At 43.7% G+C, this 13,583-nt stretch overlaps 2 protein-coding genes across 2 annotated transcripts; both read right to left on the reverse strand.

The window, feature by feature from the left end:
- Positions 1 to 34: 34 nt before the first annotated feature.
- Positions 35 to 1,152, reverse strand: LY79DRAFT_566208 (short chain dehydrogenase). The gene has a single exon (XM_060558798.1). It carries the CDS (start codon positions 1,034 to 1,036, stop codon positions 125 to 127), a length of 912 nt encoding a protein of 303 aa, XP_060409951.1. The 5' UTR covers positions 1,037 to 1,152; the 3' UTR covers positions 35 to 124.
- Positions 1,153 to 2,181: 1,029 nt separating this feature from the next.
- LY79DRAFT_593349 (uncharacterized protein) lies at positions 2,182 to 5,450 on the reverse strand (the record flags this gene model as incomplete). Its single annotated transcript, XM_060561546.1, is given in 17 exon segments — positions 2,182 to 2,233; positions 2,302 to 2,484; positions 2,497 to 2,897; positions 2,925 to 2,939; positions 2,949 to 3,279; positions 3,307 to 3,425; positions 3,441 to 3,567; positions 3,607 to 3,663; positions 3,682 to 3,848; positions 3,858 to 3,938; positions 3,951 to 4,377; positions 4,399 to 4,471; positions 4,505 to 4,943; positions 4,968 to 5,030; positions 5,043 to 5,108; positions 5,133 to 5,246; positions 5,289 to 5,450. Coding segments are annotated over 17 exon segments (2,877 nt in total).
- Positions 5,451 to 13,583: the final 8,133 nt, after the last annotated feature.

Raw genomic sequence — 13,583 nt, forward strand, 5'->3', positions numbered from 1 at the left:
GTCACGATGAACATACGAAGCATCATGTGTTTTTAACCCAATTTTTTTTTTTTTTGGCTCTTCTATTACGAGTTTTGCCTGGGACACTTCCCCCCATCTCGGAATACAAAAGCCCGCCCCCCCCTTACAACCCAGCAGCGAGCGTATACCCGCCGTCCACAGCGAGCGTCTGGCCGTTGAGGTACTGGTTGCACGCGAAGAACAGCACCGTCGCGGCCATGTCCTCGTCCTTGCCGGGCCTCCCCGCGGGCACCTTGTCGGCGTACTTGCTCTTCGGGATGGCGCTCTTCTGCTCCTCGTCGGCCGGCTCCTTGGTGGTCATCTCGCTCGGGAAGACGCCGGGGGCGATGCTGTTGACGCGCACCTTGAGCCCGTTGGCGGCGACCTCCTCGGCCAGCATGCGGTTGACGTGGATGGCGGCGGCCTTGGAGGCGTTGTAGGAGAAGTGGTGCTGCGACTTCTTGATCATGCCGCTGATGCTGCTGATGTTGATCATGGTGCCGGACCAGCCGGGCCGCGCGTCGCTCGACTTCTGCAGCAGCGGCAGCGCGCGCGCGGCGACGTAGAAGAGCGCGGCGACGTTGGTGCGGTACGTCGACGTCCAGTCGTCGAACGTGGACGAGTCGGAGCGGAAGAGGGCCGAGGCCATGTCGTCGGCGCCCGAGCTCTCGACCTCGACGGGCCCCGAGGACACGCCGGCGTTGTTGACGAGCACGTCGAGGAGCCCGCCCTCGCGCGACTCGATCTCGCCGAAGAGCCGGTCGATGTCGGCCTTGCTCGTCACGTCGGCCTGCAGCGGGATGATCTCCCCGGCGACGTTCTGGCTGTAGGTCTCGGTGGCGTTGTCGAGCTTGTCCTGGTTGCGCGAGACGATGTAGACGCGGGCGCCGTTGGCCGCGAGCGCCTGCGTGGCCATGAGGCCGATGCCGGTGGCCCCGCCGGTGACGAGGGCGACCTTGCCGGTCAGGTCGAAGAGGTGGTCGCGCGTGAAGAGGTCGTTGCCCTGGGGGCCCGACGTCTTTTGCCCGGTCGACATTCTGGCGCGGACGGGGGTGTTGTTGCGGTGTGTGGTGGATTGGAGGATTCGGGGAGATGGGATTGCTGTGCGTAAAGACAGGAATCTGGTGGTGGTAGTGGAGGAGGAGGTGGTGGTGGTGGTGATGTTGTCGAAGAGAGACGAGGTCGAGGGCAGAGGGCGGCAGTTATAACACATGCTGCTGCTCCTCGCAGCGAGGCCAAGGACTGATGATCTCATAGCCCGTCCGTCTAATCGGGGCAAAAAGCTGCGTCCAATGGGTTATGCAAGAGGGGAAGAGGCGTACAGGTCAGTCAGGAATCAGAGGGGGGGGGGGGGGTCTAACTGATGCAATCCGAACTCATCATGCACAGAGAGAGGGCCCAGGCGGTTCTTATTCTCGTACGGGGGACGTCATCGAGATCCAAGGGGGAGGGGTCGTCTCATCACAGCGTATTATCATTGTACCTAAGCCAACTCAACTTGGACAATGAACATGCATACGCACCTTAGTTCATTTTGCGCGGGGGGGGGGGGTCTCAGATCTCACTCTCACTGAGGATCTCACTGAGGATCTCACTGAGGAGCAAACTTACGTATCCATGAGGTGAGCCGGCGGATGAGGTCAGTGAAGCCCGATGACGACACGCTTCCGCAATCCAATCACCACCGGCGGAGCGAAAGATCCGCCCCGGCCGTCGGCGGGGCTGCAGCCAGATTGCCCTTATCTAAGCATCTTAGTCATCCGGGTACATAGGTACGTACCTGCAGTGAGTGTGCCCCGCCTGTTTGACCCTCCCAGAGGCCCCGAAAGCTAAAGCGGAGCCTCCCGATGATGCCGGTACGTACCCTCCCTTTCCCAGCAACACCATCACGACATCATCATCACCTCCCGAACGCGAGACACAGGCGCAATAGTATGAGTCCTATTTGTGCGCACACGCGATGCATCGATTCGTCCTCTCCCCCGTTTGCCAATGCGCGAACCGAGACCAATTCTCAAGACCCGTCCGCCTATAGCTAGGGGCCTCTGTTCCATCCTTGAGGGGTGGTATTTGCACATACATACAAACTAATACAATCCGTCCGTCCATCCCTCCGGTCCTCGGACGGCGATCCCCTAAACACCATCCCGTCCCATCCCGTCCCGTCCGTCCTCACGGCCCTCATCGAACGGTAATGTGCTGGATCGCACTCTTCCACTTCTGCTCGTCCGTCCTAGTTCCTCGAGTTAGCACCCAGCCCAAGAGACACCACCACGCGCGCGCATCGCCCTCGGAACTTACTTGTCAAACTTCAAGATCCTCGCCAGCACCGGCACCAGCTGCTCCCGCAGCTTGTTGTCCTTCTGCTCCAGGAACTGCAACATGATGGTCTTCAGGTACATGGTGTCCGCCGAGGAGGCCCCGGGCGCCGCCGCCCCGGACGCCGCGCCGTTCGGCCCCCCCGACAGGTTCGAGTCCACCGAGCTGCGGCCCGACGTCACGCTCGCCCCCAGCTTGCCCTGCACCGCCTTGAGCTCCTTGCTGACCTTGTCGAACCGCTGCTTCGACTCCTCCAGCAGCCGCCGCAGGTCCGACTTCTGCCGCTCCGCCTCCCGCACCTGCTGCTCCGACGCGTCCAGCGCCGACCGCAGGTCCGACACCGCCGAGCGCATCTCCTCCACCTCGGCCGTCGCCCGCTCCTCCACCGACTCGAGCTCCTCCCGCCGCCTGCGCCACTCCCGCTCCTTGCCCTCGAGCTCCTCCTTGGCCCCCGCCAGCGTCTTGACCTCCCGCTCGAGGTCCCGCACCTTCTGCTTCAGCTCCTCCGTCTCCCGCGCCCTGCGCCGCGCCAGCGTGCTCGACTCGTCCTCGATGCGGTCCCGCTCCTCGATCGCCGCCTCCATCCGCGCCCGCATCTCCCGCACCTTGCTGTCCGCCCGCTCGTCCACGTCCGCCAGCAGCCCCCGCATCCTCTCCGCCTCGCGCGACCGCTCCGACAGGTGCTTCTGGATCTCGGCGAGCTCCTCCTCGAGCGACTCCGACTGCGCCCGCGCCTCCTTGAGCTGGATCGTCAGCTCGCCCGTCTGGTCGCGCATGCTGCCGAGCAGGCCCTGCGCGTTGGCGTACTGCTGCGTCTTGAGGTCCGCCTCCTCCTGCAGCGACTTCTTCTCCTTCTCGAGCTTCTCCACCTGCTCCTCGAGCTCCTGCACCCGGGGCCGCAGCTTGTTGGCCTCCTCCTGCACCTTCTGCAGCTCCCGCGCCGTCTTCTCCTCCCGCGCGCTGATCTCCACCTTTTCCGCTTCCGACCGCCGCAGGTCGCGCGCCGACACCCGCTGCGCATCTTCCAGCCGCAGCCGGTTGTTCGTCTCGCCCGTCAGCTTCTCGCGGAGCGACTTGATCTCCGTCTCGCGGTCCGTCGCCAGCCGCTGCACCCTGGCAACGTCCGACTTGAGGTCCCTCTCCTTCTTCTCCAGGTTGCGGAGCTCCGTGTTCTTGGCGGCGAGCTCCTCCTTGGCCGTCTTGAGGGCGGCCGAGTCCTGGCGCAGCGCCTTGAGCTCGGGCTGCGCCCTCTGGAGCACCTCGCGCAGCTCCGTGAGGTCCTTGAACCGAGTCTGCGCCAGCTGCTCGGCGGCGCCCAGGTCCGACTGCAGCGTCGACGACTTGCTCTTGAGGTCGTCGTACTCGCTCTGCAGCTTGTCGAACTCGCTCTGCAGCTTCTCCTTGGCCTTGGCGTCGTCGGTCGACGACCCGAGCTCCTTCTCGAGCTCCGCAATCCGCGCCTCGAGCGCCTTCTTCTCCGCCTCGAGGTTCTTGATCTTCTCCTTGGCCACCACGTGTTCCTGGCCGATCTCGGTGACTTCGTCGCGCAGCGTCTCGATCTCCTCGCGGAGATCCTCCTCCGTCTTGCGCTGCTTCGTCAGCCTCTCAATCTGAGAATCCTTGGTTGTGACTTCCTCCTTGAGGCGTGTAATCTCTGCCTCCAGGGCCTCCGTATCGGATTCCTTTGCTTCCTCGGTCGCCGGAGGCGTGGCCGTGCCGGCGGTCGTCGCGGATGTTGTAGTAGTAGTAGCAGCAGCCGCAGTTGCTGCCGCTGCCGCAGCCGCGCCGGCCTTCTTCTTCTTCTTGTTGTTGTTCTTCTTGGCGTTCTTGCTCATGCCCGGGAAAGAGGTATCTGTAGTAGGGCCCGGGGTCGTGGGGGTGGCCGGCGGGGCGGCTTCGGCGGCCTGCTGCTTCTCCAGCTGCTTGGTGAGCTCGGCAATGTTCTTCTCGTGCTCGGCCTTTGCCTTCTTGATGTTCTCAATCTGCCCGTTCAGGGTCTCGATCTTCTTCTCGACCTCGGTCTTGGCGGCGACGGCCTCCTTGGCACGCGCCTCTTCCCTATCTGCACGGGCGTTGGACTCGTTGAGCTTCGACTGGACCGCCTTGGCGTCCTTCTTGGCGGATTCGACCTCGCCCTTGAGCTTGGCCTCCACTTCCTTGAGCTGCTTCTGTGATGTCTCCAGACGCTCTGTGAGCGACTTGATTTCTTTGTTCCTGGCTTCCAGCTGCGTCTCAAGGGATGTCTTGACGGCAGCAATGTCGCGCAGTTCGCCGGCCTCCTTTGTCACCTTGTCGAACCTCTCGGTAAGGTCGGCGCTGGAGTCCTGGGCGGAGGCGAGGTCGGCCTTGAGCGAGCCGATCTCGGCCTTGAGCTTCTCAATCTCGTCGTCCTTGGCGGCCATGTCGGCCTCGTACTTGGGGGCCTCCTCGTCGTAGGAGAAGAAGTCGCCCCCGGACTCGTCGGGCTTGGCACCGTCAGGCTCCTGCGCCTTTTGCTTGGGCGAGAAGATGCCCAGGGCCTGCTGCAGAGGCGACTTGACGGCGGCGTCGTCCTTGGTGCTGGTCGCGGCGTCGACCTGCTCCTTGGCCTCGTCGGGCTTGTCGTGGGCGGCCGGGGCGGCGGACTGCGCCGCCCTGAGCTCGTCGACCTCCTTCTTGAACTTCTCGACGTCCTTCTCGGCGGCTTCGAACTTCTTCTTGAAGTCGTCCTTCTCGATCGAGACCCGCTTGTACTCGTCCATGATCATCTGCTCCTTCTGCTTGAGGGAGTTGAGATACTCGACCAGACCCTCGGGTTCGCGGATCGAGCCGACGCTGGTGTGTTCCTTGAGCACGCGCTCGAAGGGCTCGATGGATGTGGCGCGGGTGTGGGCGATTCGGTATGACCGGAGGAGCTCTGCAGAATGGTTAGCACCGTCCGTGCCTTTCTTCCGGCTGGACCTGTAGACGGGGGAGGGGAGGACACGCACCGGGATACGTCTTTTCCAGCTTCTCCAGCTTGCGGAGCTTCGTGCGGATCTCGGGGGACAGTTCCGGCGCCGCAGCTGCAGCTGTAGGGGCGGCGTCAGCGCCGGCAGCAGCGGCGGCGGCGGCGGCGGCGGGGGCACCCTCGGAATCCTTGTCCTTGTCATTATCCTTGTCGGCGTTGCCGTTCTGGCCCTCTTCGGCCTCATCCTTGGGCTTCTCGTCGCCCTTGTCCATGGCGTCGGCCGCGGGCTTGGGGGTTCCGGCGCGGCTGGGTTCCTCGCTGTCGTCGAGGGCGAAGGCGGCTTCGAAGACGGCCGGGTCGGTGTTGGAGGGGCTGGCGGCGGTGTCGTCTTTGAGGGCGTCAGCGCCAGCCTTCTTGGGGCGTCTCGCGGACGACGACTGTCTCGCGGGTGACTGGTTGTTGGTCCGAGAGGTGGATTCGGATCTGCGCGGGGTGGCGCCTCCGGGTTCGATTCGTTGTCGTGCCTGCTCCTGGCGAGCCTGTTCCTCGGCAATGGTCCGATCGATGGCGCCCTTGAGCCTCTGTTGGACACGCGTCGGTTGTTAGCCTCGGCGGGTGATGCAGGAGGGAGACATGCAGAGAGCGAGCGACGACGGGTAATAAGCGGAGGGAGATTGCGCGCAAGGTTTGCACTGGGTCCAATGAACGAGGGTTTGGGGGAGCATAGACGAACCTGGAACATGTTGCCGATCTATGGACGATTGGGATTGCCCTGTGACCATGGACCGAGTCGAGGTGTTCTGACGAACGGCAGGGTAAGGTGAGGAAGCAAAAGAGCTATGCGCAGAAGTCGATGCAAAGGATCGGAGGGCGGTGCATTATCGGTGGTGCAAGTCGGTTTGGACGGTAGGTGAGAGGATGAGAGAGGGAGGGAGAAAGGATGAGCAACGAATGGGACAGACCCTTGGCGCTGCGTGTGTGTGTGTCTGTGTGTGTTCTTTATGTGTCGGCGAGTCGGGGCAGATGGTTTGGAAAGAAGATGAAGAGTAATACACCGTAGACAACTCGATGCATGCAAGCAAGGGGACCCTTCGTACGTGTGTACGTGTACGGATCCGGATACCTTTTCACAGGTGTCCTCAGCGAGCCTCCGTAGCACCCAGCACCCACAGCAGCTGTTGGTTGGCCTGTTACAGCTCCTGTGTGTCTGCCGGTACGCAGGGAGTGGAGCTAGCTGCCCACTAATTGATTAGGTACCACGCGGAGACTGGCGGGTGTGTGTGTGTCCGTCCTTGTTACATAAGCAGCCCACTGGCTGCTACATAAAGCAGCAAGACCACACAAGATAGATAGATAAATCAATGAACTACATATACACCACACTATACCATAACAGTTGGTAGCACAACTGGAAAAATCTAGGCCTACTAGAGTTTTTTAAACTCACTAATCAGAGGCAAACAGAGAAACCAGAATCTAGGCAAATAACCTACTATACCCCTTTTCCCTACCTTGTTAACCTGACTTAACATAACTTAACGTTAACCTAATAACCCCCTTAACTACTACCTATTCTATTTTACTACTACTTATACCCCTATTAAACTCTATTACTTAACTAAACCCCTACTATACCTCTGTATTTATCTATATTAATTAACAACTTATAGCGTTAAATAGCTAAGTTTCTATGTTTTATAGAAACTATAAACCTATCTATTATTACTAAAGATAATAAGGCTATAGCTTAGCAGCTACTAAAGGTAATTCTAGAGAACCTTAATTAACCTACTTACTTTAACACTAACTACTTAGTTAAGTAGTTAAGTATAGCTAAAGCCTTCTTATACTTTCTATAGTAGTAGTAATAAGCTTTAAGGACTTACCTTTAAAGTAATAATAACACTAGTACCCCTCTAGCTCTTACTAAGCTAGTAGTAGAACTACTGTTAACTAACTAACTATCTATAGTTACTATAGGCATTAGTAGACTTAACTTCTCTAGGTTACTAATACCTTATACCTTAGAAGACTTAACTACTATAGACAGTAATATATATATAGGTCCTATTAACTTTAACAAGGGACACCTTAACAAGAGATATTAGAGAGCTATATTTACTTTATCTTAGTTATCTTTTACACTAAATAACACTTAATAGTATACCTTTAACGTTAAGTAACCTTAAACTACCTAAGCCTCCTCTTTATAAGCAGTAAAGAAGACACTAAAGTTATTTACTATAGTAGACTAACTACTTTTAGTAGCAGTAGTAGTTATTATACTAAATATAGCTATAGCTAACACTTATAAAGATATTAATAAAGATTTTATAAACTAAAGATAGTCTATTATTACTAATATAGTAGCACTAATTACTAACGCCTTTAGATAGTTACCTACTATATTACTAGGAGTAGCTATATTATCTTACTTAGCTCTTAACTACGTTAGATTTTTTAATCTAGAAGCTAAAGACCCTACCTAACTAAGAATAGTTACTAATAGTAAGTTAACTATATATACTAATATATATACCTTTATAGATAGACTAAGGACCTAGCTACTACTAGGATAAATAACTAAGTTTATAATATATAGACTATATACCTATAAGGTATAGCTCTAGTTTAGTACACCTAGATTATTATAGACATAGACTAAGAGCTACTATATACTACTATAATAGACACTATCTATACTAAGTTAATTAAACGCTTTTAACCTTATTATAGTAAAGCTATAAAATAATAAAAGATAGCCTTATATAGTATATATAATATTAATAACACAAGGATATTCTATTATACACTTAGATAATAATATATAATACTAAGGCTTATAGTATTATAAATATACTTAGTTAACTAAGAGCTATCTATAAGTTATTTAATAAAGCTATTAAGACTATTATCCTACTACTAAACAAGATAACTACACTAGATAGCTTCCTATAGGAAGTTAAAGACTATAAATCTACTATAACTACACTAGCTAATAAACGTATAGTACATTAGAACTAGATAACTTTAGGCAAGACATAAGTAGCCCCTGTAGGACGTTTTTTATAGCTATTTACGTTATCCTAGAATCTAAGACTAACTAACTAATATAATTAGTGTCCTACTAGCTATAATAATAATTACTATAATAGTAATAGGTATAATAATTAAAAGTAACCTCTTAACTATAGCCTATAACTATTATAACTACTAATAAGATTCTAACTATAATAAAGTTAGCCTAACTAATTTACTAAGTTTTCTAACTTATACTAATTTAACAGAGGATAACTACAAAGACAAAATTAGAATTAAGGACAGTATAATAATAGTTACTATAATAACTAACAGTAGCCTAACTTAGTACCTTTAGTACCTAATAACTAAAGGCTAAAATAGAATAAATAATAGTAACTACCTACTAATGCACCTAGATAGCTATACATAATAGCTTACTATAGAGAGGAAGCCTAAGCTAAAGAATATAGACTATAATATAAATTACCCTCTATTGTAGATAAAGAAGATAAGCCTAATGCTATAGCCTATAAAGACTATAACTAGAGAGTCTATAATAAAGTAGATAATAACTAGGTTAAATTAAGTAACCTTTATACTTTTATTAACAGCGCTAAAGGTAGTAACACCTAGTTTATAGCTATATTTGCCCTCTATTAAGCGCATCTATTAATAAGATAAACCTATTATAAGTACTATAAAAGCTTTCTAAGTAATAACTAACTTTATAAGTATATATATTAATAGTATTAACCTTAATAGAACAAGGAAGACTTCTATACTTTTTATAGTAACTTAAGCTCTATATTAGTATAACTAGTAACTTTAACTACACCTGCCTTACCCTTAGTAATAGTTAAGTCTAATATAGATATATCTATATAGATTAGTATAGGCTTTAGATTTTACTTATAGTCTTACTTATGCTACTAGATTACACTTAACCTATAATAATATAATATTTAACTAGACGTTTATACTAACATAGGATATTTAACCTTATTAGTTAATAGGAAATTTCTCTTTACTTACTACCTTATACTATAAATATATATACGCTTAGTTCCCTTTAATGTCTAAGGTATAGGTAATAATATATACACTACTTAAGACTATATAGTTATAGACCTCTACTTCTAAGGCTACTAACTAACTAATAGCTAGCTAGTAATAGTAATATTTACTAGAGAGATAGCTATAGTAGATAGTCTAGTAGTAAATATACTTGTTAGTATAGACTACTTAGGCCCTAAATAATTTAATATCTATAATAGTAAAAGGCACACTATTATTACCTTATGTAATATAAAGATACCTATAGTAGTATAGTGTAATAATATAAGATATTAAGCTAAAGTTATAGCTTAACAGTAGGTAACTATACTACCTTACTTTATAACTAACATCTAAGTATAGTACACTATATAGAATATATACTAGGACTTACTCTTTAAACCTACTAATCTCCTAGTAGCTATATATATACTGTTAGTTAACACTAGTCTATAGTATATTACTATATTTAACTATATAAATAAACTATAGACTATTTAATAACACTAACTTCTTAGTTACTTAGTCTTTATTAACCTATTAGCATAGGTATAGCTAGTTAATAGCTAGTAACACCTAGACACTATAAAGCTTACTTTAAAGGAACTATTATAACTAGAAGCTTAACTTATCTAGGCTATACTAATTAATAACTAAAAACAGGTCCTAACTATTACTTACACTACTAGTATTAAGATTTATAATTACTAACTTAACGCTAATAGATTATTATAGCTATTAGACTACTACACTTATATTTTTTATAATAATAGCTTTACTAATATTCTAAAAGACTAATAGATATAAGTACACTTTAAACCTAACTAGTATAAGCTACTGCCCTAATAATACAAGATCTACCTTATTAGCCTAAAAGAAAAAGAAGTTATTAAATATACTTTTAATAAGCTTAGTAATAAACTCTACTGCACTAAATATTAAGTGCTAGTAGTATACCTAGTTTTTATAGTCTAGAGATAGCTAATAGACATATAGTAAAAAAAGAAGTCTTAATAAGTAAAAAAACCTTAGTAGATAACTATAATAGTAAAAAAAAATAACTAAGATAATAATAATAAAAAGAAAGGATAAATAGTTATTAATGTCTAACTACTAAATATAGCTATTATTATTAACGTATACCTTATAAAGACCTAAGAAGACATTATTAGTAAGTATACTAATATAATATATATCTTTACCTTTAATATAATAGTATTCTACTACTAATAGTAAGTACACCCTAGCTTATAATAGGCTTTTACTATTATTACCTATAAAGGGTAATTTACTTTTTAATATCTAGTTATAGGATTTAAGAACTATAATTCCTATATTTAATAATAAATAGACATTATACTTAAGGATACTATAGTAGACTTATACTATAATAATATAGTTATAGCTATAAAAGGAGGCATTAACTAATATATTATAGACCTTAAGGAAGTATTTAAGGCACTATTAAAGGCTAATATTACACTAGGGCCTAATAAGTCTAACGTTAGATTCTCTACTGCAGTTGTCCTTAGTAAATTAGTTAACTCCTTTAGACTTACTACACTAGATAATAAGCTAAAAGCTATTAAGGCTATTAAGTTCCTAAAGACTCTAAAGGCATTAGAACACTTCCTTAGTCTTAGTAGCTTATTATACTACTATATCCTATAATATACTACTATTACCTAACTACTAGAAGAGTATAAAGTACTCCTAATTTATACTTATTAGAAGTAAAATAAAGACAGTAAGCCTACACCTAGTAAAATACCTAAGGGAGCCTATAATATATAGGTAAAATTAGTAAATATACTACTACTAATAGTAAAGGAAATTAACACCTTTAAGTAGCTAAAGATAGTAATAACTACTTCTATAGTACTTACCTTCTTTAATACTAAATAATAACTTTTTCTTAAATTTAATATATTAGTAGATAGTATTAGTGTATAGGTCTTTTATATTAAAGATACTATCTTTACTAAATAGGACTAGAAGTAATACCTACTATATAACGCTATTTAACCTATTACTTTTCTATTATAAACCTTTAGTAATACTAAAAAACACTACTAGTTAATAAAGCTTAAAGTTATAGGCTATATTTAGATAATCTTAAAGTGTTATTACTAGATTTAAAGCACCTAAGTTTAACCTATAGTTATCTTTACTAACTATAAGGCTATTATAGACATTTAGTTATAATAAGTTAATAATATTACTAACTTTATAGTATACACTATAGTAAATAAAAAGCTTATAAAGGTAATAGAATACATTAGTTAATTTAAGCTAAGGATATTATATAAGCTAGGAAAAGACTACCTTGTCTTTAATACTCTTAGTAGACTATAAGCTAATAATAGGACTAACCTAACTACGCTAGGTATACTTAATAAGTTACTAGATAACTAACTAATAAATATTACCTTACACTTAGAGACTATACCTTAACTACCCTAAGCGCTTATAGTAGTAGATATACTATTAGATAATAATAAACTAATAGGTAGTATAGTTTATATACACCTTAACTTCTAAGCTAAGATTTAGCAAGGCTACTAGATAGACCTAGTGTAGTAATATATTACTAATATATTATATTAAAACACTAAACTAGACAACACTAATAAAGTAAACCTACTATTCTACCTAGCTAAAGGTCTAATTTAGAAGAAATAAGATAGTAATATTAATAAGCTCTATATTCCCTAACTATACTTTATAAATATTTTCTTAGCTATTTATAATAGTAACTATCTTAGCTATAGTAAGCTCTTAGAACATCTATAGCCTTTCTATATATATAATAGTCTAAAGGCCCTTTACTACTACCTATTATACTGCCCTATATATTATATATACTAAATATAATAATATAAGGCCTATAGTAATCTTTAGCCTATACTTCCTCCCCTATGTTTATACTATATAATTTCTATTAACTTTATAATAGCCTTTCTAAGATCTTTACTTAATAACTATAACTATATAATAATTATAGTTAATAAGCTATTAAAGGAAATAATATTTCTTCTAGGCAAGACTATATACTTAGTAATATAATAGGGAAATATCTTAGCTAACGCCTTAATAACTACTAACTAGGGATTTCTAAAAATTATACTATTAGACAGAGACCTAAAGTTCCTATTATAGATGTAGACGTCTATTTAGAAGACTACTAGTACCTCTTTACTTTATATAATTATAAAATAATAGCTATAGGCACTTAACTAGGTAGGGCTTAATAGTAGGTATTAGTGTATTATAAGACTTAAGCTTGTAAAGCCTAGATAATAGGGGCTCTACTACTAAAAAACTAGATGGTAAGGTAGGGCGCTAGAGGCTTAGTGATATATTGCTAAGACCTATAGCTATTGCTATAAATCCTATTATAATTACTCTTCTCCCCTTTAGACTTTGTCCTAAAGTTGTTATATAATATCCTTTAAAGAAATAATAATAATATATAGTTATATCCTCTTCTTTGTTTAGAATAACCTTATAGACCTTTTTTTATTACTTCTGCTAAAAGGCCTTATTATTTTAAAATATAGTAACCTTGTTATTATTATTTAGTTAAGTGTACTTTATGTTTTTATTTAGTAACGCGTTAGTAAATAGTTACTAAGTTATAATTTACTAGATAAAATAGTTATATAGAGGTAAATATAATATAGCTAGTTGCCTAGCTTATTTTCTTTTTATCTAGTGGTTGCCTAAGTAAAAAGTTTTCTTCTGCTAGTCTTTTGTTTACTTTTTCTCTTCCTTTTCTTTTGCTTAGTAACCCTTTAGTAAATTTTTATTATTATAAATCTATAATTTTTTATTATTATAATATCTTATAAGCTTTATTTTTTTTATCTTTAACTTTATTTTCTTATTTATATTCCCTTTTTTTTTACTAAGCCTTTACTAACTAATTGCCTAAGATATTAGTTATTTCTTATATATAGATAGTTATTAAGATAAAGTATAATCTTTACAAGGGTTTTAAGGATCTAAAAGGTAGTACTCCTTATATCTATTACTTTTCTAGTATATATTATAATATTACTAGCCTTGTCTATATTACTAGCTATTATATTACTAAGTATATTCTTTACTAAGTTAATAAAAAGAAGTGTTCTATAGTAAGTTATCCTTCTATTAGTAAGCCTTTACTAAACACTAATGTTTTCTTTAATAGGTCCCTTAGGAGCTCTATAGTGTAGCCTAGTACTATTAAAATATAATAATTTATTACTACTGCCTAGAA

The sequence above is a fragment of the Colletotrichum navitas genome, assembly GCF_030913465.1.
Source record: "Colletotrichum navitas strain CBS 125086 chromosome Unknown LY79scaffold_76, whole genome shotgun sequence".
Lineage (NCBI taxonomy): Eukaryota > Fungi > Ascomycota > Sordariomycetes > Glomerellales > Glomerellaceae > Colletotrichum > Colletotrichum navitas.